Consider the following 26598-nt stretch of genomic DNA (forward strand, 5'->3'; position numbering starts at 1 on the left):
CCATGCATATCATTAAAGACGACAATGATTAACTGGAACACAGCATGTGGTCTGACATTGTTCTTGTCCACAACAATAATTTAGGAGTCAAAACTGCTTGAAAAAATAAGACAAAATAGTGTGTAGTCTGAAACAAGTAATTAATGTCTTCACTGAATAAAACTGTTCTGACCCCAAACTTTTGAATGTCACAATGCAGCAAAAATAAGCTCTTCTAAAGATTACACAGAGGGAGTTTGTCATACTGCTACAGGTCTTTTAAGGTTGTGTTATTTTATGCTGCCTTTGCCTTTATTTGTACAGGATTGTACAGATAGCAAAGAGGGAGGGAGGTAAAGAGAGAGAGAGAGAGAGAGAGAGAGAGAGAGAGAGAGAGAGAGAAATGAAGGGAGAAAGGGATCAGAAGGGACCACAAGCCAAGACTTGAACTCCGGTCAAAAAATGGCTTTGCTCAGATTTTGCTGTCTTAGCTTATCCAACATCAAAGATAAATTGCTCTAGCAAAACAATTTTCAGATCTTCATAGGGTCATAACAGCAGAACATGTTTTCTGCAATATTTAGATCAAGTTGATACTTTAACATTTGGATTTTAATATTTACATCCTTGGATCATTTAGGACAAATTTAACAAGTTCCCCTGTTAGGGACGGAAAAAATATGTTTTGCATCCTGGTCTAACGGGGTTGTGCTTATTCTCTTAATGAGTTGTGGGTGTGTTTTGAGCATAACGTGCATTAAACCAATCAGAGTCTCATCTCTCATTCCCTTTAGGAGTCAGTTGTGCCGTGCCATGGCACATTTGCTATTTACATGGCAGAATTTGTCAGTGGAAAAACTGAACATATCACGAGGATAAAGAATGAGCCTCCTCCATTTAGCCTCTTTACTTTTTTCTTTATTTTACTTTTAATCGACTCCTTTACTTTTGTAGATAAGGAAACAGTGCTGTATGCACTCCGCAGAAGACATCCATTAGCCTACATGTTTAATTTCATTTGTTAAGCGCAAAGATTTGTTTCAAAACTATTTCTAAATTCAGTTCTAATTTCCAGCAAACGGATAGTTTTGTGTTATGAGTTATGTCCAAGCACATGTCCTATTCCTTTGTACCATATAGTGATTCTATGGCTGTCCATCGCATGTGTATTAAGCATGTGTAAGCGTTTGGACTTGCATAGGCCCATAACTAATGCGCTCTGCGCTGGACTTTAGATCTGCTTTTAGTTGGTCAATGGCGCAGTCTATTTCTGTTCCTCAAAATAGCAACGCGCCAACAATTCGCCTTAAGACACCTTCATTGTAGATTGGCACACTCATGAGTCCACAAAGTAATTAATTAATTAAGTATTTAAACAATGTGGTGCAAAACATGAAAATTACAGTTGAGCCGGTCTAAAATTAGCAACAAATCGTGCCATACGCATCTTGTGCCTTATTGTGCCGGGTGTATGAAACCAAATAATAAATTAAAATTTTGTCTGAGGTGGCAAAAATGTTTGTATTACTTCTTGCACAAACCTTCTGTCTATAAGCTGCATCCAAAATCCCATACTGCTGGAGTAGGTACTGCACTTGAATTTGAATTCACTACACAACTATTAGAAAAGGTTAATGTGAGTAGTGCAAAGAATTTGCACATATTACATCTGCCATTCCCCTAATAATCACACAACCTATCAGTGTCAGTTGTATCACTTGACACCGATTCATAAATTCTCTCGTGTGGCATTATGGCATAATAAAGTGTCCTTTAGATGCACACTAGAATCTCTGCGTAAGATGTATGCTATAAAAATATTCATCAATTAGCAATTTTCCATATTTTGTGGATGTTTTTTATTTATTTTTTTTTAATTTCCCATTTACAGTATTTATGCTTTTGAATTGCATTATGAGAACTTGCTCTTACTTCCAACAACTTTTAACACTGAAAAGTTTTTTAAAAATTACTTTTGTTAAAAGTTTAAAGTGATACTCTGTCTGGGTGGATTGTTGTACACTAAGGTACAAAAACCTTGTAAAAACCAGCCAGTACATTATTTTACAGAGTTATTTCTCTATACAATATTTTTGATACATTACATTATTTCAAACTACTAAAATGTTAATAAGTGTCACTTTGTAAAACTGAAGAGTTTAATTTTTAACATCAAAAGCAGAGATCAAGGTCCCATAATTAAATTCACAAAGGTAAATAAACAGAAAACACCCGTGAAACACAAAATACGGAAGCTGTTAATTCACAGGTTTTTTTTTTTTATTATTTAAATGTTTTTTTTACAGTGTAGGTCATTCAAAAACTTTTTGGTTACTGTTTTTCAAAATACTCTGAATTTGTGCATACTCTTCGGCTCACATAGTGTTTTTCACATACAATGAGATTTTGGATGCAGATATATATTCTTGTAACAAATAAGCATATGGCAGTGAATGTCTCTATCTGGGTCACGGCACCAAAACTGTTGTGAAATTTTAAGACGAGCCAAAAAGCAGGGAGAACTTTCGGGTATCTTAAAAGCAGAATCCTTTAATAAGAAACTTGGCATCGCTGTGGCTTCCTCGAAATAACTCTGAGCTAGTACAGCAGACACTAAGTTTTTATACATTTTACAGAGAGGTGGGGACGAACCTAAACAAAGCAAGCAAATGAATTGTTGTTGTCAGCAGGGTAAATTGCCTTTGCAGCCCAGATCTCATCAGCATATAACTACCCATACACAATACCTTTTAGCATGAAAACAAAGTGTGCAAATGGTGTACTGGAATCAGAACGCGTCCGGGCAGTTGACCAGCTTGAAAGTATTACTCAAAAGACAGAAGAAGAGTCGTTGAGACGATGCCATTAGCATTTGCATCACTTTGGCAAAGTCAGTGCACAGGAAACGAAGGGATTTTAAGATCTAACACACCCTATCTAGAGTTTGAATGAAATGGGCTAATTAAACAAAAGAATGTAACTTTCCAGTTATATATAGATTATAGCTAATTTGTCTAGATTATATACATTTATATTACCACAACAGCCTGTCATTTTATGGCATCCTTGTTGCAGTATAACTATTAATTTAAGTACTGAGTAATAGTAATTAGCTACATGTTCTTCCTATATGGTTAGGGTTAGAATGAATTTTAGATTTAAGTGTTAGTTGCATGTAATTGTGCATACTTTTTTGCAACTAAATTAGTAAGTACATTGAACGTGTAGCAAGGCTACTTTAAAATTAATGTTACAAAAAAAAGTTTAAAATTAAGATCAGTATTAAAAATAAGATAGGAATTTGAGAGGCATACCTTTAAGAAAATGTATATATTTTTGAGTTTTCATCTCACAAACTGTATAAACTGTTTTCTATGCTTTATTTCGACATATATACTGTATGTGAAATATATCATAGATTAAAATAAGATAGCAATTGGCTAAACTGTAACATAGACCCGCCTTCTGTGGGCAATTTCTCCTTCACCCCAGAGCTGAATGTGAAATGTGCAGACAGTCAGATGGGACACACAGGGAAGCATAATTTTGAACAGATGATTTCAAAATCTTGTCAAAATCGTGTCATATAAATATGTGTTTTTTTTTTCTTCTTCTTGGTGATCGGAAAGATGTCACACACCAAAATAGCACACCTCATCACAGACGAAAAGCAACATCATTTACAGAAAATAGATACTTTAGGATTAGATCCTTATTTACTGTCAAACGAACTGCTGACGCCACTAAAGTCAGGTGAAAACTTGTCAAATTTGACGTCTGCTGATATTTATATCTACTTTGTCCACAATTTCTTTCCACACACCAAAATCTATATTTTTAGCACCTTTTTGAAACTATGAAACTATGGCACAAAGAAGATAGTTCTGATAGAAAAAAGCAGTCCAACCTGGTACAGCACTAGTATGTTACTGGTGGGGGATTTATGGAAAAATTAATTGTTTTTGACCTTGAATGAATGTACTGTAAATCAAATTAAGACCTCCTAATCTATTATATTTAAAAAAAAAAAACATAAAAGGGGCACTCAAATAGATTATAAAAATAAAGGACCTGAGAATCAAGAAACACTATTATGGATGATCATGAACAAAAAAAAGTTTTGCTCTAAAGAATACTCTAAATAAATAGTAGAAAATATTAAGAGTAAGGAAGAATCACAAAAATAATTTATTATATATATACAGTTGAAGTCAGAATTATTAGCCCCCCGCTGTTTATTCTTCCCCCGAACTTCTGTTTAACGGAGAGATTTTTTTTCAACACATTTCTAAACATAATAGTTTTAATAACTCAATTCTAATAACTGATTCATTTATCATTTAAAGGCTTAAATAAGTAGGTTAATCAGGTTAATTAAGCAGGTTAGGGTAATTAGGCAAGTTATTGTATGGTTTGTTCTGTAGACTATTGAAAAAATATATAGCTTAAAGGGGCTAATAATTTTGACTTTAAAATGTTTTTTTTTTTTTTTTTTATCAAAACTGCTTTTATTCTAGCCTAAATAAAACAAATAAGACTTTCTCCAGAAGAAAAATTTTTTTTTCAGACATACTGTGAAATTTTCCTTGCTCTGTTAAACATCATATGGGAAATATAAAAAATAAATAAATAAATAAATAAAAAAATCAAAGGGGGGCTAATAATTCTGATTTCAACTGTGCATATATATAGAGAGAGTGTCATTTATAAAAACATTTAGAGATTATTAAAAAAAAACGTTCTAAACGATGTAAAAATAAATGGTTTATTGAAAAAATGTCCATTGAAAAGAAAATATTCAGTGGGAACTCTCTGAAAAACTACTAAAGATTCACAGAAAACCAAATAAGTCGTTTTTTTTTATCACAGAGAAAAAACATCATTTTCGGTTTCCCAAAGAACAATGGAAATTTTCTCATAATCATTGTTTTTTTTTTCAACAGTAAAACTGTTTATTTTCATACTACACAGAACATTTTGATAATCCAATGAAACCTTTTCACGTTAAAGAAAATAATCTCTGCCGTCCCATAATCTGTTCAGCAAATTTAAATATGGTTAAATGTGTGTCACATTTAAAGTAATTACCTTGACACTGGAATCCTTGCTTTCCGATCCCCCTGTAAAACATAAACAACAGCTCACATTATGCTGTCTAAATACATTGTTTGCAATTGCACAGATTTGAGCAAAGAGCAGATTGTGAAGCTCTCTAGTGTAGTGTGTGTGGATCAGTACAGAGGGCAAACAGAAGACATAAGCCGCTGAGGCCATGACAGATAAGGTAATTTCAAGAAATCCTCATCCGACGGGCAATTTAAGTGCTCTTCAGCTCACCATAATAACAGGTTGCTCCACTCCTGATATATTTGCCATGCAAAACGCAACTTAGCATAAATCCCCCAAGTGCTAAAATATGATACTTTGACACCCAACACTTTAGGTCTGATCAGCTCTGAAACACATCTTTAAGAGAGCCCTTCAGACCAGTCGAAAGGATTCGAGAAGGCTGAGCCGTCAACATCAACATATACTCAGAAATATAGACTGAGACAGGAGAAGGACAAAGAGAAAGAGAGAGAGGGGGGAAAAGAGGACTCCACTTAATAGGATTCAGTTGAGATTTATGTACTGCAAGGTTAGATTGGGTCAATATGACCACACTCACAGACGTTTCAATGTCAAAAACAATGGTCAAACTGACCTGAATTAAAATAAAATTGAAATGTAGGTCTACATTTAAGATTAACGTATTTTTTATGCAATTTTATAATAAATAAACCAGTAAACGTATTGTAAAACATTTTTTTCAGTCACACAATGAATGAAACATAAGAATTTAGAATCAGCAGAATGAATGTGGTTAAAATATGGTTATATAAGGAACAAACAATAACCACCCAGTTTTGAGAAAAACATTATTGAGTTTTTTATCGCAATTATAAACCTTGTTATAGAGTATTGAAAAATACAGTAAAATTAACACTTTAGTTTAGGTTACAATTCATGCTATTAACTACTGTCTTTTTACCTATTATTAAGCAGCCTGATCTCACGAGAAAACATAAGTATTTTACATTTTGCCAGTTTAGTGGCTAATTCGTATGAGTTCAGTCTTACGAAAGTTTACAATTTTAAAAAGGAGGTGTGGCACCTAACTCCACCCCTAAACCCAACCCTCATTGGAGGATGAGCAAAACGTACTGAAATGTACGAATTAGATCATACGAATTCATACGAATTAGCCACTAAATGAAAAAGTTGTATTAAGATATTAATTGTTGATTAGTAGTTTAATCTTGTTCTACCTCCCTAATCCTACATATAACTTAAACCCAACTTTTACCTTACTATTAATAAACAGCTTATTGGTTTAATTAATTTATTAAGTTAGTGTGAGTTAATCATTTGTTAATAACATGAACTGTAACCCAAACTAAAGTGTTAATATTGCTGTATATTTCTATACTCGATAACAAGGTTTATATAATCACAATAAAAAATCTATATGTAAATCTCATAACTGGGTGATTACTGTTTGTTCCTTATATAACCATATTTTAACTATATTCATTCTGCTGATTCTAAGCAAATCAAATGTAAATATGTAAAAAAAATTAAAAAAAATAAAAATAAAAATTTGAATTTCCGTAATCTGTTAAACATTTCTTAGGATCAGCATAAATAAGTTAATTAAGAGATATATTTACAGTTAAATTAAATTTGTTTAGTTAAAAATAGCAAACAAAAGCAATACTTATTATATGTTAAGTGTCATCTAATGTTTGTTTCATTATTAAGAGTTTCATTAATATATGAATGACAAACATGCATCACATTAAATATATCAGTTTCAATGTCAATTTGTGTTCACATTCTAACATAATATAGTATTAATAGTCTATTGATTTATGTTAGAATTATAGATTCAACTGGATCAGTCTTTTATGTGCTATTCAAATATATAAATCACTCTTAACATAAATAAAATTGAGTTCAATTTTAAAAGTACATCATCAACAGTGATGTGAAGTAACAAATTGCAAATACTCCAATTATTGTAATTGAGTAGTTTTTCTCAGGGATTGTAATTTGATAATTAGTTTTAAAAATGTGTACTTTTACTTTACCATTTACATGAAGCACATTTAAGTACGTTTTTAGTGCTGTATCTGTACTTTTACTCCTATTATTTTCATTCAAATTGAATCACTACTTTAATTCTTTCTTGTCTATGGTGATTGGCTAAAGTAAAATCTCTTCTGCGATTCCTGTGAAATAAAAAATTGCACATAGAAAGTAAATTACATCCTACTGAACAACCTCAAGAAATGGGCCCTTTATAAATGCAGCAAACGAAAGTCTTTACACGCAATGACCAAGAGACTGCTTATAGACTGCTTGTCACTGATGAAAAATGAAGGATGTCGACTGTATGATGACTGAAATCCAAACAGCCTTAAACAATCACTAAATGGAATGAATAAAGAATCGAAGGAAGGGCCAAAGGAAGAGAGGAAGGACTGAACTAACAAAGGAAGGACCAAATGAATAAAGGAAAGATTCTAAGGAAGGACTGAACAAAGGAAGGAAGGAAGGAAGGAAAGAATGAACAAACGAACAAAAGAAGGAAGGAAGGAAGAAAGGAAGGAAGGAAGAAACGAAACAAAAGATCAAATAAAGCAAGAAACAAAAGTATGAACGAACAAATAAGTGAGTGATTGAATGAAGAAAGGAAGGAAGGAATGAAGGAGAGAACAAATGAATGAAGGAAGGAACGAACGAACAAATGAATGAAGGACAGAATAAGCAAAAAATGGAAGGAAGGAACGCATAAGAAGATCACTTATTGCATTACAGAATTAAGTTAAGCTTACACATCTCTGTCGAAACTGCATGTAAATGCATCAACCTTTCCCAGCATAATACTCAATACTCACAACTCAATACTCTTGAGTAAAAGAGTTTTAAAAGGACAATGTTTTACTCATAATTTGAATAATATTTACATCAGATACTTTTACTTTACTTCCACTACATTTTTGGACAAGTAATGGTACTTTTACTGCTCGTTCCACCACTGATCACCAATAATAAAATACAAAAAAAGATTTTTTCAGTGCTATGTTAATAATCTAATAAATGCATGTAAAATATGACATCAATGTGTTTTTATTATTGGTGAAAAATATATAATATAATATAATATAATATAATATAATATAATATAATATAATATAATATAATATAATATAATATAATATAATTTAATATAATATAATATAATATAATATAATATAATATAATATAATATAATATAATAATTCATTCATTTTCCTTCTGCTTAGTCTCTATTTCAGAGGTTGCAACAGCGAAATGAATCACCATATATTTCAGCATATGTTTATGCAGCGGATTCCATTCCAGCCGCAACTCAGTAGTGGGAAACACCCATATACACTCATTCACAGACACACTAATACACTATGGCAAATTTAGTTTATTGTTTATACACATTTTTAGAGTATACAGTCGGCAACAATGCTAACTACTAAGCCACTGTGCCGCCAAATACAATATAATATAATATAATATAATATAATATAATATAATATAATATACAGTAAATAAGCACATGAGTTCTTGTATTACATTACAAACTTTTTCCTCTTTTAATGCTTTGTCCCTACTCAACAATAAAATCATATATTCGTGGCATAAAATTGCAGACTAGATTTGTTTGAATTAAGCAAAACGATCAATTATAATAAAAAATAATAATAAATTTAAATCACAGTGAATTGCAATGAAAGCACAGAAAGAGGAACAGATGCATCCATCAGAAGCTGTTTGAGCTGTATTAATGAACATGCGGTATAAGAGCGGGTATAACGCATGGGCCATATGGCTGGACTCAGTGCCATGCAGGCTCTGTGGAGCTTGTGGTTAAATGGCAGCTCAAACCGAGAGAACTGCATAATTTAAGAAGCCCCTCTGGGCCTGGGTTTTATGAGGCATGGAGGAAACGGAGAACAGTGTGATCATGTAACACACATGCGGGATGGCCTTCTTCTGCTCACTCATGTGGGTGATCACTATAAATGCTGTTTACAGTTAATCATCTTGTTTTATAATAAACAGATATAAATGTTTATGAATAAATTCACTTATTTAAGTAATTAACAACAGCATATGGGTCACTGATGAGGTGTCTTATTTTGGTTTCTGCCCTAGAATATCAAAATTTACTGAACTATTTTACACACATAAAAAGCTTATTAAATGCTAATGTCTATTTGTGTGTCTGTGTGCTTTGCTAAAAATCAATTCAGCCATAATGAGCGTTAACCTAATAACTTCCCCACCAAGAAAAGAAAAAAAGTCTAAATCTAAAATATCAACCAAAACTAAAAGGTTATTATGTCGGTTCATGGTAAAGATACCAAAATTAATACACATACTATGAAAAATATGAAGTGTAAGACCAATTTATTTAAAAACAAACTAAAATAAAATTAAATACTAAATTAAATCTTTATTTTTGAAGTATGCCATATTTGTTTTTCAGATTCTAATTTAACATGTGTAAACCATTATTTAAAACAGTCATTCATTAAATTACATTATTTAAAACAGCCAAAACATGGTCTACGATTTGGTAGAGCAGTCAAAGGGTGTAACGAGGAGACTGACACGGAGGGATCCATTATGCAGTATTTATTAATCACAACTTCACTCAAACACACAATATGCACCTAGGTGCACACACACATCCACAGTAGTAGTAATGGTATCAAGAATGACGGTGAACAGACACAGAGTGAGTTACCAGGCATGAGTAGAGAGCAGTGGGCGTGAATCAGAGTCCGTGTATCAGGCTTTGGTCAAAGGCAGGCAGCGAGAATCAGAGTCCGTGTATCAGGCTTGGGTCGAGGGCAGGCAGCGAGAATCAGAGTCTGTATATCAGGCGTGGGTCGAGGGCAGGCAGAAGGCGAAGCAAAGTAAGAGACAGGCTGGAGTCGTACAAAAGAGATCAGGCTGGATATAACGCTCAGTAATGCTGGCCGGGGCTGAACAAGACTTCGCACTGACTGAGTGTTTGAGTGCGGCTTATATGAGGTACGTGGGTCGTTAACAAGATTCAGATAAGGTGTATGCGCAATCAGTGTAGATGGATGATGTAATGCTAAAAGTCCGGAGATGGCAGCCTCTGCTGGCCAGCGAGGGGAATGACCGGGACCGAGTCGGTGACAAAGGGTTAAAGACATTATATACATTAATTTATACATTAAAAAATAAATACATTAAAAAATCTTTAATATCCTATTATATAATAAATAATATTAAAATCATAATAATTAGGGATGCACAGATATTAACATGCTGGCCATACACCAATAATTTATAGAAATTAAAATACAAATACAAATTACAGAAATCATATATATATATACATATATTTATATATTTCCTGATCCTGATTACAAAAAAAACTACAAAAAATATAAATATTAAAATTAATTCATTCATTTTTAATGTAGAAATAATAATTTTCAGCCAATAATTTATTTTCTTATAAGGTTGATAATGATAATATTAAAATAAGCATTCCTCAGCTGATACTGATGTGATTGACAATATATCATGCACTGCTAATGATAAGAATAGTAGGTTTATTAATAATAATGCTTTGGTGTTAAAGTGTTTTTAGCTAGGGTGCCCATATATGTCTATACTTCATATATCGGATGTATAACGAGTTTGATTACCGAATGGCTTGCATGTAAAGGCAGCATGATAACGTATTATGATGAGACATACAGTTTTCAATAGGTTTTAATGACTTCCTTCTGTGGCTGAAACACCTATTCGGTGATTACTTGAGACATGATGCATCTCATTATAAGCTGTACTGTTTCATTTATCATACATTCACTGGACACTTTATAGGGTACACCTGTCCAACTGCTTGTTAAAGCAAATTTTTAACTAGCCAATCACATGACAGCAACTCAATGCATTTAGGTATGTAGACATGGTCAAGGTGAGCTGCTGCATTTCAAACTGAGCCTCAGAATGATGATTTAAGTGACATTGAACGTGGCATAGTTGTTAGTGCCAGACAGGCTGGTCTAAGTATTTCAGAAACTGCTGATCTGCTGGGATTTTCACACACAACCATCTCTAGGGTTTACAGAGAATGGTTTCAGCTGATAGAAAGGCAACAGTAACTTAAATAACCACTCATTTTGAGGTATGCAGAAGAGCATATATGAACGCAAAACACGTTCATCCTTGAGGTGGATGTGCTACAGCAGCAGAAGACCACACAGGTGTCACTCCTGTCAGCTAAGAACAGGAAACTGAGGCTACAGTTCGCACAGGCTCACCAAAATTGCACAATAGAAGATTGGAAAAACGTTGCCTGGTGTGATGAGTCTCGATTTATGTTGCAATATTCCGATGGTATTGTCAGAATTTGGTGCCAACAACATGAAAGCATGGATCCATCCTTCCGTGTATCACTGATTAAGCTGCTGGTGGTGGTGTAATTGTGTGGGGGATATTTGCTTGGCACACTTTGAGCCCATTAGTACCAACTGAGCATCACTGATCATGTTGCTAACCATGTCCATCTCTTTATGACCACAGTGTACCCATCTTCTGATGGCTACTTCCAGCAGGATAATGTGCCGTGTCAAAAAAGTGTGAATGATCTCAGACTGGTTACTTGAACATGACAAGGAGTTTCCTGTACTAAAATGGCCTCCACAGTCAAAGTGCTCAATCTAATAGAGCAGTTTTGTGATGTGTTGGAACAGGAGATTCGCATCATGAATGTGCAGCCGACAAATCTGCAGCAACTGCGTGATGCTATCATGTCAATATGAACCAAAATCTCTGAGCAATGTTTCCAGTATCTTATTGAATCTATGCCACAAAGGATTAAGGCAGTTCTGAAGACAAAAGGGTGTCCCACCTAGTATTAGTAAGGCGTACCTAATAAAATGGCCGGTGAGTGTACCTTGCTACTACTACAGTGATGCTGCATCCCAATTCGCTTATACTACACTCTAAAAGTATGCAGTTTCTTTGTGAAGAAAAGGTATGTATTTTGAGTGTGTAACAGAAGATTATGCAAGCTTTGGGACATACTACTGCTTCATTGACGGACGGTTCAGTTGCTTAGTTACATGCCCTGTCAATCATCTTGTCATATCATCCATATTTCCTTCATATTTAATTTCCTACAGTAATGGAGTCCACATTCACAAGTCTTTAATGCAGACAAATTTCCTCAGTTGTTTGCATAATTATGTATTCAAAAGTTAATAACTAAATACGTCGTTATGAGCGTTCACATTGTTACAGCTGATATTATGAGTCTTATAATTGATAATTATACATTAAGCTTTTCTTTACCACATCATAACCAAACTCTCAAACTGTCCACATAACTGTCGGTAAAATGCATCTGCCACGTTTGTAGTTTATTATCACTTGTAGTTCTAATCTAATTTACATCCAATATGTGTAATATTAGTCATTAGAGTATGACAAGGGGTGCGTTTCCGAAAACCATCATAAGCTAACTAAGGTCGCAAGTTCCGTCATTACAAAGATAGTTTGTGGATTTGGCATTTTCCAAATTCGTCGTTCCAACGAACATTCCCAAACTGCATCGCAAACTTGTACATTTGCAACTACACCTCTAGAGGTTTAGTTAGATGCCTAGTTTCTGGTGTTGTTCCATTCCCAGTTATTCCCCCTATGCCCTATTTTTTAGAACATTTTAACATTTGAACTTGTAGTAATAAAAAAAACATTAAAGTCATGTCTCTTAGGTGTAATTTGCTTGTATTTTTTTTAAAGTTCAGTTCTAGTGATCTTCATACAATTGTGCTCCCTTCATAGAGCATTTTGAAACATTTATGCCTTTTTGAACACAGCCGTGGCTCATGACGAAAGCTAAAGGTGACCTATTATTTAAAAGCAGAATTTTAGGCTATGTTATGTCTCCAAAACTTGTGAAAAAATAAATAAATAAATAAAATAAATATAAATATATATATATATATATATATATATATATATATATATATATATATATATATATATATATATATATATATATATATATATATATATAATGTATGCTATATAATTTGAATATATATTATATATAAATATGAATATATAATTTGAATGTGTGTATGTGTATGTATATATATATATATATATATATATATATATATATATATATATATATATATATATATATATATATATATATATAGCATACATACATAATTTATAGTAGGTTATTTATTAAGAAATGTATCTATACTACAGTATAGAAGACATGGGCCTATTAGAGCATTTCTGCAGTCGTTTGAATGTGTCAAATTGGAAAAGTAGACTTTAAAAAAAAAAATAAATAAATAAACAATATACTACTACTACTACTACTACTACTACTGCATAATAATAATAACAACAACAATAATAATAATAATAATAATAATAATAATAATAATAATAATAATAATAATAATAATAATAATAATAATAATAATTCATTCATTCATTCATTTTCTGTTCGGCTTAGTCCACACAGAAATGCCAACTGTCCCAGCTAAGGCTTGAACCAGTGACCTTCTTGCTGTGAGGCGAGAGCAGTACCCACTGCATCACTGTGCTGCCAATAATAATAACAATAACAATAACAATAACAATAATAATAATAATAAATATAATAATAATAATAATAATAATAATAATAAATAACAATAGGCAACACAGTGGCATTAGTGCTGTAGGTAGTGCTGTCGCCTCATAGCATGGAGGTCGCTGGTTCGAGCCTCAGCTTGGTCAGTTGGTGTTTCTGTGTGGAGTTTGCATGTTCTCCCTGCGTTCGCTTGGGTTTCTTCCAGGGGCTCCGGTTTCCCCCACAGTCTAAAGACATGCGGTACAGGTGAATTGGGTAGGCTAAATTGGACTTAGTGTATAACTATGAATGAGTGTGGATGTGGATGCTTCCCAGAGATGGGTTGCGGTTGAAAGGGCATCCGTTACGTAAAAACAAGCTGGATAAATTGAGTTGCGCGCGTACTCAAGAGCGGTGTTGTTGCGCGCCTACTAAAGGGCGGGACCGAAGGTCGCGGGGGCACTTTTGATCATTTTGGAAGGGCACTTTCTATCCAAGACTAAAAAGGGCATGTGCACTGCACAGGTTGAGCCCTATGTGTGCACGTGCCTGCACAGTGGCGATTCAAAGTGCTTGAGACAGGTTATAAAACAATATAAAATAAGAGAAAACATATTAGCGTGATCTGTCGGACATAGCACAGTGCTCATTCAGTAAAGGCACAGTTAAACAGATGTGTTTTCAGTCTTGATTTGAACGTGCCTAATGTTGGAGCACATCTGATCATTTCTGGTAGCTGATTCCAGCAGCGAGGGGTGTAGTTGCTGAGAGTCGAAAACTTAGTACTTTTATATGAAATATTCCCAATAATATTTGTAAAAGAAACATTTATAGGCCCTATATGTGAAGGTTACATATATTTCGATTAGTATGGAAAAGGAGTGCATGTTTTTACCAAAACTTATATTGAATTTTTTAAATATGTGTACATGTAAAACTATATTTTGCACAAATCATTAAGGGTTTTTTCTCTAAAGTAGGTATTCCACCATGTTTAGAGCATGGTTATGGACTTTTTATGTTAAAACTAACTTGGTTCAAACAACAGATCTGCAACAGAGAAACTATCAGAGAAACAGAGAAACTAGCGGCTTTGGAAAACACTCATCACTACATCAATTTTTCTCAAACAATGCATCGTACTATGATAGTTCCAGCCATGAGTTATGTTGTTTTTTGGGAAACACATTCCAGATCTGCATTTTAAATTTCAACCAGAATTAGTAAGCCATCCCATATTAATTTTAACATACTATCATTTGAAACATATAATTCTATTTTTGAATCCTATTTTGAAATGGATATTTTGCAAACTGGGATGCAGCATAAATTACATCCGAATTCACCACCTTTGTGCTGTTAATGACTGACAATGGAATTGAACCTGGATGACACAGCTCCTGTCTTCGCTAACTGCAACTTGATCAATTTGAAAATGTGACTGGATGGTAATTTTATCTGTCAAAATCAACTATGACATGATTGGCTTTCATCGATTCAGCTATTTTTGTGTGACAAAAGCCAACCAGTGCTCAGTGATTGTGAAATATGGGACAAACACAATTTTTTTTCATAATATATGTGAAAACAGAGATGAAATATGGGACTGCTCCAGAAAAAGCAGGACGTCTGGTCACCCTATTTTGGGATAATTTTATTCAAGCTTGTAGTGGCTTCGAAATATAAAACACAAGACGAGGTCAGTTCTGCACAGAGACTGAGCTATGACATGAATGGGCATTTTTAGGATTCAACCAATATATAAACGCAGTGCAGTGTAAAAGTTAATGATTCAAAAGCATTGGTTTGCAGCAACAACAGTATAAGGTGAGTGAAATTATTGATGTGTCCAGCAGAAGAGTTAACATTAGAACCCCCTTGGTGTAAAACTAACCCGTGTCTGTTATTCAAATGTACATAACAGGTGTTCAATAAAATATCCAAGTCTTCCAGTCATTGGCTTTTTTTTTATTCATCGAAAAATATGTCATCATTTACTCATCTTCTTCTTGTAATTTCATTTTTTTCTGTTGAACACAGAATGCCTCCAACAAACTACAACCCTGAGGCAGCACAACATTTTTTTAGCCATGATGCACATTCATATTTGCACTACTAAAAATTGTATTGTTATACTTAATTTTTTTATGTTGCATAATTGATACATTAATTAAAAATGGATTAAATTAATGTATTTTATCTAAATTCTATTCACAATACACCATAATGACAATGTGAACAAAATACTTTTTTGAAATTGTTGCAAATTTATTAAAATAAAAAAAAAAACTGAAAAACCACATGTACATAAGTATTCACAACCTTTGCTGTGAAGCTCTCAATTGAGCTCAGGTACAGTCTGTTTTCACTCATCGTTCTAAAGATGTTTCACCAGCCTAATTGGAGTTCGCCTGCCTTTGCTAAATACTTTGTTGATCCACCTTTGGCATCAACTACTATTTCCTTTGTCTTCATGCTTGGTTTGTGCTTTGACATGCACTGTCAACCCTGGGACCATATATAGACAGGTGTATTTCTTTTCAAATCATGTACAATCAACTGAATTTACCACAGGTGAACACCAATTAAGCTGCTGAAACATCTCAAGAATGATCAGTGGAAGCAGAATGTACTTGAAGCTCAATTTAGAGCTTTACATCAAAGTCTGTGAATACTTATGTACAAGTGATTTTTCAGGTTTAATATTTTTAATAAATTTGCAACAATTAAAAGTATATATATTTTGTTCAGATCGACATTAAGGGGTATTGTGTGTGGAATTTTGAGGACTTAAATGAATTTAATGCATTTTAGAAAAAGGCTGTAACATAAGTAAAATAAAAAAATGTGGAAAAAGTGAAGCGCTGAGAATACTTTCCAGGGGCACTGTGAATATATATATATATATATATATATATATATATATATATATATATATATATATATATATATATATATATATATATATATATACATATATATATATATACATACAGCCCATTTCACACCTGCATAGAGTGGTCTGTTTTCGGCAGGTTTTGTTACAGGTGAGCAGGAAATTCTAAACCTGTGAAGGCTGAAAATTGCCAGTGACGAAATCTAGGTTTTCATGCAGTTTATGGAAAGTTATAATGATGTATTTTAGGAAAAAAACACCCAATGATATCGTTGGTATTTTTTGTTTCTACAGTGGCTGCTTTTCTCCCTAACATTCTTCAGAATATTCATTTATTCATTTTCTTTTCACTTTAGTCCCTTTATTAATCTAGGGTGGCCACAGCGGAATGAACCGCCAACTTATCCAGCAAATGTTTTACGCAGCGGATGCCCTTCAAGCAGCAACCCATCACTGGGAAACATCTATACACACTTATTCACACACATTCACTAAGGACAATTTTGCTCACCCAATTCACCTACACCACATCTTTGGACTTGTGGGGGAAACCGGAGCACCTGGAGGAAACCCACGTGAACACGGAGAGAATATGCAAACTCCACACAGAAATGCCAACTGACCCAGTCGAGGCTCGAACCAGCGACCTTCTTCCTGTGAGGCAAACATGCTACCCATTGCACCACCGCATCACCTTTCATCAGAATATTTTGTTTTATAATTAACAGAAAAAAAATAATTAATGATTATTTAGAACCACTTGAGTGTAAATAAATGGAGAACAAATTTTTAAACAACTTTTTGGGTGAACTATGTCTTCAATTTTGATATATTCACAACCTTCTTGTTTAGATATTACCAGAATAAAAACAGGTCATTTACACCTATAATTTCACAGTTTCACCTGCAGGTCAAATTGATCTATTTAGTGCCTTTATTTTTGTTTAGGATGTTTCGGTGTTCCATGTTGTCAATGCCTTTTTATCTACTGAAATTATCTGGTTATCAATTTTAGTCACAGTGAATAAAGGAAGCTGATTTATGGATGCCAAACAGGTATTAGAGACACTAAATGCCATGACTGATGGTGATTCTGATTGTGGGTTGAAGTCATTTGGTGAATGTTGAGTTCTGATTAAGCTCAGCATAATCATTTATCACTGAAAATAATCACAACTCTGGACATTAAAGCCCTTTTGTGTTGAATTGTTCTAAGAACAGTCAGATGTGGTTTCAGTTATATTTCTACATGAGTGCGGCACATTTGTAAAAAGTTATCTGACCAAAAAGTATTCACTGATGTCACCATTCTGTTTCCTGACTGACAGTTTCTTCATGTCCAGCTATGCAGAAACACTCTTATTTCTTTTTTTCTGTTATTTTAAAAACTGAAATATCTAATAATTGTTCATATTGCTGATTTCGATACACTAGCTTTAACAAAGCAATGACGGCACATTTGTGTTGCATTCCAAATAGTTGCAAAAAGTTATCGCTTCTATGGAAAATTAAAGTGAATCCATGCTGACTGGCCTGGATCAGTAAGATGGAATGCACTGTAAAAACGCCAACTTTCAAAAAGTCCTCTGAACAAAGATTAATAAGTTAAATGAATTTAAATATTTTCATTGGAAATGCTGACAAATAATAGTTAGTTTGTTCAACAAATATGGTGCTTCAATGTGAAAAACTTAAAATATTTCGTTGAACTAATACAAAATTCTTAGTTTTGCGTTGATGCGTGCCCTTCTTGTTGGCGCATGCGCCTTATAAGCTTCTGGCGCATGCGCAATTTACTTCCATAGCTCACTGCAGGGGGTACCTGTCTCGTGCGCGTGACAAAACGAACCATCTTTCTTTCTGCGGAGCTACGTGTCAATCGTTTTCATAATCGATTATATATAATTGTATACATGTTTTTTTGTGCGATGTGCTACCCATCTGACTGCCCGATCTATTTTACCAGTGTATTAATGATGTGAGAGACCGTGATAGAGCGGTTAAGAGCAGGCCAACGACGTTTCTGCTAAATCATAGTAGTGATGGTGAAATGAAGCTTTCTAAACCAGTGAAGCACTCGACTCAATTGTATCGGAAAAAGGTTCGTTACTCGAAGCTTTCTAAATCAGAGCTCGATGAGGACCTCCTCTGGTGAAAGTGTGGGAAAGCACTGTGTTGCCATAATGTCAAATGTTCACAACTGACCAACTCATTCATGTAGTAATACAAAAACAGCAATATAAACAAATTACTCAATTACTGTAGTTTTTACACAAGATATATTACATTACACAACTGATGATTGTAGTAAAATCCAAGGTATTCAAAAGTTTATCATAATACTATTAGTCCCGCTCCAAGCAGGGATCGAATCAGCGATTCCTGATTAGGAGACGAGAGCTCTAGGAGGACGCTATATGAATGATGCTTCAGGGTTGCATTCACCAGATGCTCTCTGTCAACTACATATATACTACAACTCTATATACTACGATATGCGGTGGTTTTCTTTAAAGATAGTCATAAAAAAATACGCTAATACACTTTAGTATTGTTCAAAACCTTTTTACTAAAAAATACTATTGTAGTTTAGTTTAATTACTGGTGTTTGAGACTGGTGCAGTGCTTTGAAACAAATGTATGTAATAGACGCCAATTCTCTAGCTATACACTTTACTATGAGGGTGTTTAAACCTTTGAATCAAAATTCGAAGCAGTCACGTGGGTAAAGGCGAAAATGAAGCTTCGGACGTCACTGATCACGTGATGATGGCAAAACGAATCAAGCTCCGGTACACTGCTTCACTGCGAGATGTATCGTTTTTTGATACATGCTTCGAAGCCTCGGCGCACAACATCACATCACTAAATCATAGGTATGTATGTCTTTTTTGTTGTCATCTAACGTTATATTATTTGATATGTTGGCTTTGATGTTCGCGTGTATCCTAATACGGAACTATTTGTTATAATTTAGCCGTGAGTTACTTGTTTCGTGCACTTGGTTTTGGCTATTTACATCAATAAAAGTTTTGAGTGAATGTATTTGAAACAAATAGCGATTTCAATCGAGTCATTTGCTTTAATAACTCACGATTAATACAATGAGTATCATATAACATACCAGATCAGGTATCCAAGTCAAATTTCCTTGCTAAAACGAATATAACATTATGTCCTGTTTATCTAGATTGCTGTCAGCATTGCGCACATCATAACCTTTTTTCCCTTCGAACCAGAGCCAGTGGAACAAACGGTGACGTGTTTAACTGTGTAATTTGTGTGAAAATCGTGTGATTTTCATGTAATTCATTGCTTGATTTGCTTGTATATTAGTTAGCTTGACTAAATGTCTATCATATTCAGACCAACTTGCTTTAACAGTCAGCTAGCTTTTATTTACATAAAAAATGTAAAGGGCTAAATATATATTTTTCTTTCTTTTTGCTCAAAAGGACTGAAATATTGACAATGACATAATTCAATGCAAGATTTCCTTGAGGAGGTGAGACTTGCTATCATCAGTGAAATTTGACGGTCATTCACCAGCAGATGCAAGAAACCTTTTCTCTTTGCCCAAAAGAAGTTGTTGAGATTTAGCCAGGAAGAAATTAGAGAGAGATAACCTGGACTTTAAGGAAGAGGTAAGTCACTATATTGCAATTGCTTTGGTTTCATTCAAGGTAGTAATGATAATGCTAAAAATAACAAACAACATTATTATTATAGGTAATTCAAAATACATCTGTATTCAGCATTTGAACATTTAAATATTTACATTTACAAATATTTACATTTACAAATATATATATATATATATATATATATATATATATATATATATATATATATATATATATATATATATATATATATATATATATTATGTGTAAATATTAATATGTATGTTTTTTTTTGTATATTGTAGATCTGCAAAGAGTTTTCTCAGATCTGTAATGTAGATCTCCTGAGACAGTTAATCGAGTGACTTGATAAATATACAGCACCTCTCCTGAAACTCTACAGAAAAAGAAGGGATTCAATGGGTCCAGAGATGGATACAACTTTAAACAAGATGGATGAGCAGGTACTCATTAAGATTTTTTTTTTTTCTTATACACCCGTCTGATGTTTTTAACATGTGCAACATATTTTGTCCTGTCAAACACAAAAGCATGAATTTCATGCTCAGGTAATACAGTCTAGTAAAACGTAATTGCAACAATTTAATTGTCCAGCCCTTTTGCATTAATTTTAATTGTGTCAAGTTGTGTTTTGATTGTGAGATGGAAGTAAGATAAATAACAGATGTTTCACTTGTTTTGAGTGACCATTTCAAATGAATACATTCAAAGAGGAAAATAGAAAATAATAGCTGTAGTTTTTAACTCAAAGTAATTGTCACATGAAACTAAACATTTTTCTAAATTTGCCAACACAACCATTATCAAATTCCATTGTATGGAAACCACAAAATTCTTTTTTAAAAATAAAGCCATGTGTTTTTTCAACAGCATGAATAAAATACTATGCTCATTTAAATGTACTAAGTACATTTTTACTTACAAAACAATAAGATTGTAAAACACCCTTTGTAAATGACTTTCCTTTAGGTCACTGATATTGTCACCGATCGAGAAAGAGCAGCTCTTGAGGGATTGCCAATTTTTCTTCGTAAAAATTCTGCTTGCTTTCTCAAGATATGTCTGGTAAGTTACCCATTTTCATACCCTATTCTACATTTATTAGTCTGCTTGGTAACACTTATAATAGCTGCACGCTATAAATAATTTATTTAGTATTAGCGAATAATTAATTTATTTTCTGTTAAGCATAACTCTACATGAAGTGCTCAATGATTGTATTTTTTTAACTTTAATGATTCATTTGTATTACTAATTTAAGTATTGCATTATTTACAAACCAGTTATTTAAGAATAGTTGGTGTTTTTAAGATCATTCTGAATGCTTAAGTACACGATTAATAAACTATTCAAATTAACATTTAAATATCCTAATATTAAGGTATGTAATAATAGTTACTTTGTATGTTAGTATATGCTTTATGAGCTTAACTTCATCCAGTTGTGATCTAATCTAAATTGAGGACTATTTATGCTTTATAAATCCCTTATGAATGACAGTTAAAGGCTCAGTTATATTCTAAACAGGACAATAAACAACTTTCACAATTAAAACTGTATCAAATAAAAGTAAATCTTTGCAATTTTATGTAAAATAAAAGTTGAAAAAATTGCTAAATATTAAAAAGTTGTCAATATATTGTTCAATTATTATATATTATAGACTATTCAAAGTGTTACTGTTTGTATGTATGAAAGTATTACATGTTTTTATTTTCTTTGCATAATAGTAATAACATTAATAAGTAGTAATTAATATTACACATCAATTAATTTTCCCATTACTTAATCTCCTATAAGGACACGGACCCTGAAGACCACAGCACCAGAGATTAAAGGATTGGAATCTTCACTGTGGTGGAAGATGATAATGGCACTTCTGCATCCCTGCAATATGTGATGAACCTCGCTAAAATCTTGGAGGAGGCCATAGTACTTCAGGATATCACACATCTGCCTGCAGCCTTCGCTTACTTGTTCAGCCTCTTGTATAGACTGAATATGGAACACCCAAAAGAACTCAAATATACTTTTTAAGTGATTCAGCATGTTTTATGGAGGTTGGTGGCACATGATCTGCGAGAGTTCAGTTCATTCATTCATTCATTTTCTTTTCGGCTTAGTCCCTTTATTAATCTGGGGTCGCCACAGCGCAATGAACTTGTTTTACGCAGCGGATGCCCTTCCGGCTGCAACCCATCTCTGGAAAACATCCATACACACTCATTCACACATACACTATGGACAATTTTAGCCTACCCAATTCACCTGTGCCACACGTCTTTGGACTGTGGGGGAAACCGGAGAACCCAAAGGAAACCCACGTGAACGCAGGGAGAACATTCAAACTCCACACAGTAACGGCAACTGACCCAGCTGAGACTCGAACCAGCGACCTTGGTGGGAGGCGAAAGCACTTCCTACTGTGCCACTGTTTGAATGTTTTGAGGTCTGTTTTTGGACTTGATGTACTTTGTTGACAAAAGTGCAGTACACTTTAAAGACTGTTTGAATGGAGTGGCTTTTAGGGTTTACTCTGATTAGATGATTGTATATTCACCTGGTTTGAGTGTTTGGACACACTAATAGCTTGGTTTTAGTAAGGTTGCCAGTTATTTTATGTTGAGGCAGTGTACAATCTTTTCAAATCTGGAAACATTCAGTACTAGTTGTGTACAAACTAGCCCAATGCTGAACACGGCTAATGTCAAATGCTGATTTTGTATGCAAATGTTTTGGATTGTGATCTGAACACAGTTAAAAATAAAAAAAGTGAATTGACTATTCTTGTGTATTTAATTTGAATCCTAAAAATTAATAGTAAATGCATAATGAATCAGTTTGTTTTATTTTGTTCAGTAAACTAAAAAAATCTTGTTGGGTAAACATGATCATTTTTGTTCAGTAAACAAAAGATCTTGTTGAATAAACGTGAAAATTTTTGTTCAGCAAACAAAAGATCTTGTTGAGTAAACATGATCATTTTTGTTCAGTAAACAAAAGATCTTGTTGAATAAACGTGAAAATTTTTGTTCAGCAAACAAAAGATCTTGTTGAGTAAACATGATAATATTTGTTCAGCAAACAAAAATATGTTGTTGGTTAAACAAGGAATTCAACAAAATATTTTAAGTCGACTTAGTTAACTCAAAAAGCTGTGTGTGATAGGTTGCCTTATTATTTTAAGTTTATTTAACTTTTTTTTTTTACAGTGTGGTTAAACAAAGAGAACAATTCTGCCTGATATAGCAGCTTTAGACAGTCAAACAATACAATGCATCACCATATCGAAGCAGTGGTCATGAGCAAAATTTACCCACAGTTGATTTTATGCTGAGTTCACACTGTGTGGTTTTACCCAAAGTTTTCTCTCACCTACAGGTTTTGTGAGATTGTCAACAAAAATCCAAACCGGTTCACTCTCAGATGAGTGACAGTCTCGCAGTGTGAGTCTTCAAAGACTCAATCTGAGATAAACACTGATGCACTCTGACACCCATCAGATATTTCACATTCTTAATATCTGGAGCAATCAAAATCCTACAGTGTGGAATCTGACTGAAAAATATTTTGGCAAGAAATAAGAGCCAATAGGAGAGCAAGATACAGAGCACAAGGATGTTCAGGAAGGAGTTTAGGCATACAACCAATAAGAGAGCAATAAGAGAGCAATGTAAAGATCAGAGGGATATTTGGGGAGGAGTTAAAGATCTACGGCCAATGAGAGAGCAACATACGAGGGCTGCAGAAAATTCGGGAAGGAGTTTAATCATACAGCCAATGAGGAATATGTTGTTTTAACTTGATGTCATTGATGACGTGCGGTATTCAAATTGAGGGCAGGAAGTAATTCTTCTACATCGGAACCGCTATCAAAACAATTTCTGTTTTATGTTGTGTATAATTGTTTAAATTGGCCAAATTAAGATATGCTGTATAGCTTTTATAGACATCCAGCTCATAAAGGGGAGAAAGTTCATGAAACTGGCTGAAAAATGGAAGGCAGCATGTAATAAACATTTTTTCAATACATCTATGTGTACAAACTTTTTTGAACGTGTTAATTCATTTAACAGCACCAATAAAGATTATATACAGGCCTAGCTATGTGTATAAATAGGTTAATGTGTTATATAAAAATCAGATACAAATACCACTACACTTACGAAATCCAGAAGAATATAAACATACCCTGCTATATAATTGCTTCAATGACATCTCTGTTTTACAGTAATCCATGTCTTTACTGGCATTTCGGCAAAATAAACAACTGCAACATGAACATCGAGATGCACAGCAGCAGTGAATGTTTGTTGATGGTATGTTCATCAAAAGATCAAAAAAAAAAGCAAGCCCTGCAACAAAACTAAACACTTACTATTGTGTAGCACTTTCCCCCCTTACAAAATAAATAAATAATAATGTAGACTATGCGTCCACACTTTTTTATGCTTTCATCTGTTATTTTGTGAAGCCTGGAAAATATCCGTATGGGGAAAAAACTATAGTAATTTATAGGGATGTAACGGTATTGTAAATACCGTCATACCGCAATATAATTTTTTTTCGATATTACCGTAGTCGCATGACTCGGTAAAACTATAGGTCTTCTGAGAAAATTTGCTCAGGCAAATGAAGCGAAAGGGAGGTAGCGAAAACTACAATTCCCATCAGCCCATGCTTGACCATCATCCCTTGCGGTCTGTTGTCGCCGCGTGCGTACTGAATAGCGGTGTTGTCGCGCCGCGTACTGAATAGCGGTGTTGTCGCGTGAGTTCTTATCAGCTGTGTTGTCGCGCGCGTACTGAATAGCGGTGTTGTCGCGCGAGTTCTTATCAGCTGTGTTGTCGCGCGAGTTCTAATCAGCTGTGTTGTCGCGCGAGTTCTTATCAGCTGTGTTGTCGCGCGCGTACTGAATAGCGGTGTTGTCAGCACACTGTTCAGATTGATGCAGACATGAGATCTCTATCTTACCCATGGTTTGTCCTCTCAAGTGGGGAAAAGACAATGCACAACGTTACCCACTGCTGTCAACCTGGGCCAAGTCATATCTCTCTTGTCCCAGAAACCTCAGTCCCAAATGAGAGGGTTTTTTTTCTGTTGCAGGGGACATTGTAAATGCCCAGAGATACCAGCTTTTACCAGATTATATTTATATGATAATTTTCCTTTAAACCCATCTCTATCTAAGTTAGTGAGTGATTAAATGTTGAATTTGATGAGTTTTCAACAATACTAAATTAAAAACTTTATTTTTTTTTACATGGTTTAATATTTTTTTGTTGTTAAAATTGAAGTTCCTGTTTCAAAGCTTACAGATAGATGACTAATTTGTTTGTCATTGACACTTTTGGCACTTTTTTGAAATATTTTCATAAGTTTTGTTTTTTCCTGTAAATGATTCAATAAATACCGTACCGTGACATTCATACCGAGGTATTACCGTACCGTGAAATTTTGATACCGTTACATCCCTAGTAATTTATAATAAACATGTTTTTGAACCACATAGTAAAGTACACCTCTTTGTTAATGAATGCTGCAGAATACTGTAGCATAGTAAACAGCAATAAATACTTTAACGTTAGTGTAAAACAGAGGTCACCAATCTCGGTCCTGGAGGGCCGGTGTCCTTGTAGGATTTATCTCCAACTTACCTTAACACACCTGCTTGGTTGTTTTAAGTATGCCTAGTAAGACCTTGATTAGATTGTTCAGGTGTGTTTGATTAGGGTTGGAGCTAAAATCTGCAGGACACCGGCCCTCCTGGAACAAGTTTGGTGACCACTGGTGTAAACTGTGGTGCATTGTGATGGTGTATCATTATGGTATAGAAAACTAAAGCCTACTGAATAATTTGTTTATTACTACAGTTGTTTTGTACCACAGTAACAATATAATTGCTGCAACATTGTAATTTAAGTAACCATGTAAAGCATATGCTTCCAAACACTATAGTATTTACTAAAGTATTTTTCATGTGACATCATTAGCTGCATTGATGACAGGCAAATAAATTTTAGTTCAGTGGAAAATTTGGTCTTCTTCATGATGTAAGGATCATGCCTAACATGTGGTTATTTTTAATTTATATCTCCTTTGAAATGTGGTAAAAGTGCGGATATTCCTCTATTTCCCCCATTTAGTATTTTACTTCCTGCCCTCCATCTGAATTTGGCGCATCCTCTGAGAAAACAATTGATAGTCGCCTAGCACCAATAGATGAAAAAGAAGCACCTAGAATCAAAGAAGAGCATAGAATCGCCAAGAGGCGACACTCAGCTGCACATATGCTAACGTTAAAGCTTCAAATAAAAGTGAAGCCATCAACAAAAGCCTGACTCCTACCAGGAGAGGTCATTTCTGGTGTG

At 33.9% G+C, this 26598-nt stretch overlaps 1 protein-coding gene and 1 long non-coding RNA gene across 5 annotated transcripts in view; one reads left to right on the plus strand and one right to left on the minus strand.

Annotated features, from left to right (window-relative positions):
- The window catches only part of prkcg (protein kinase C, gamma), a 97372-nt gene that overhangs the window by 64497 nt on the left and 6277 nt on the right, over positions 1-26598 (minus strand). For all 4 annotated transcript variants that reach the window (XR_015511134.1, XR_015511135.1, XR_015511136.1 and 1 more), the window contains exon 3: positions 5068-5099. Coding sequence is in view for 1 of the 4 variants with exons in the window: in XM_087286763.1 (XP_087142889.1) it covers positions 5068-5099 (32 nt within the window). In the remaining 3 variants the exon portion in view is untranslated. The remainder of the gene's footprint in view (positions 1-5067; positions 5100-26598) is intronic.
- On the plus strand, positions 19353-23009 carry LOC147840192 (uncharacterized). The gene is made up of 5 exons (XR_015511147.1): positions 19353-19459; positions 20039-20227; positions 20512-20670; positions 21197-21292; positions 22028-23009. It is a non-coding gene; the product is annotated as an uncharacterized LOC147840192 (long non-coding RNA).

This window comes from Danio rerio, chromosome 16, assembly GCF_052040795.2.
Source record: "Danio rerio strain M-AB ecotype USA chromosome 16, GRCz13ab, whole genome shotgun sequence".
NCBI classification, from domain to species: domain Eukaryota; kingdom Metazoa; phylum Chordata; class Actinopteri; order Cypriniformes; family Danionidae; genus Danio; species Danio rerio.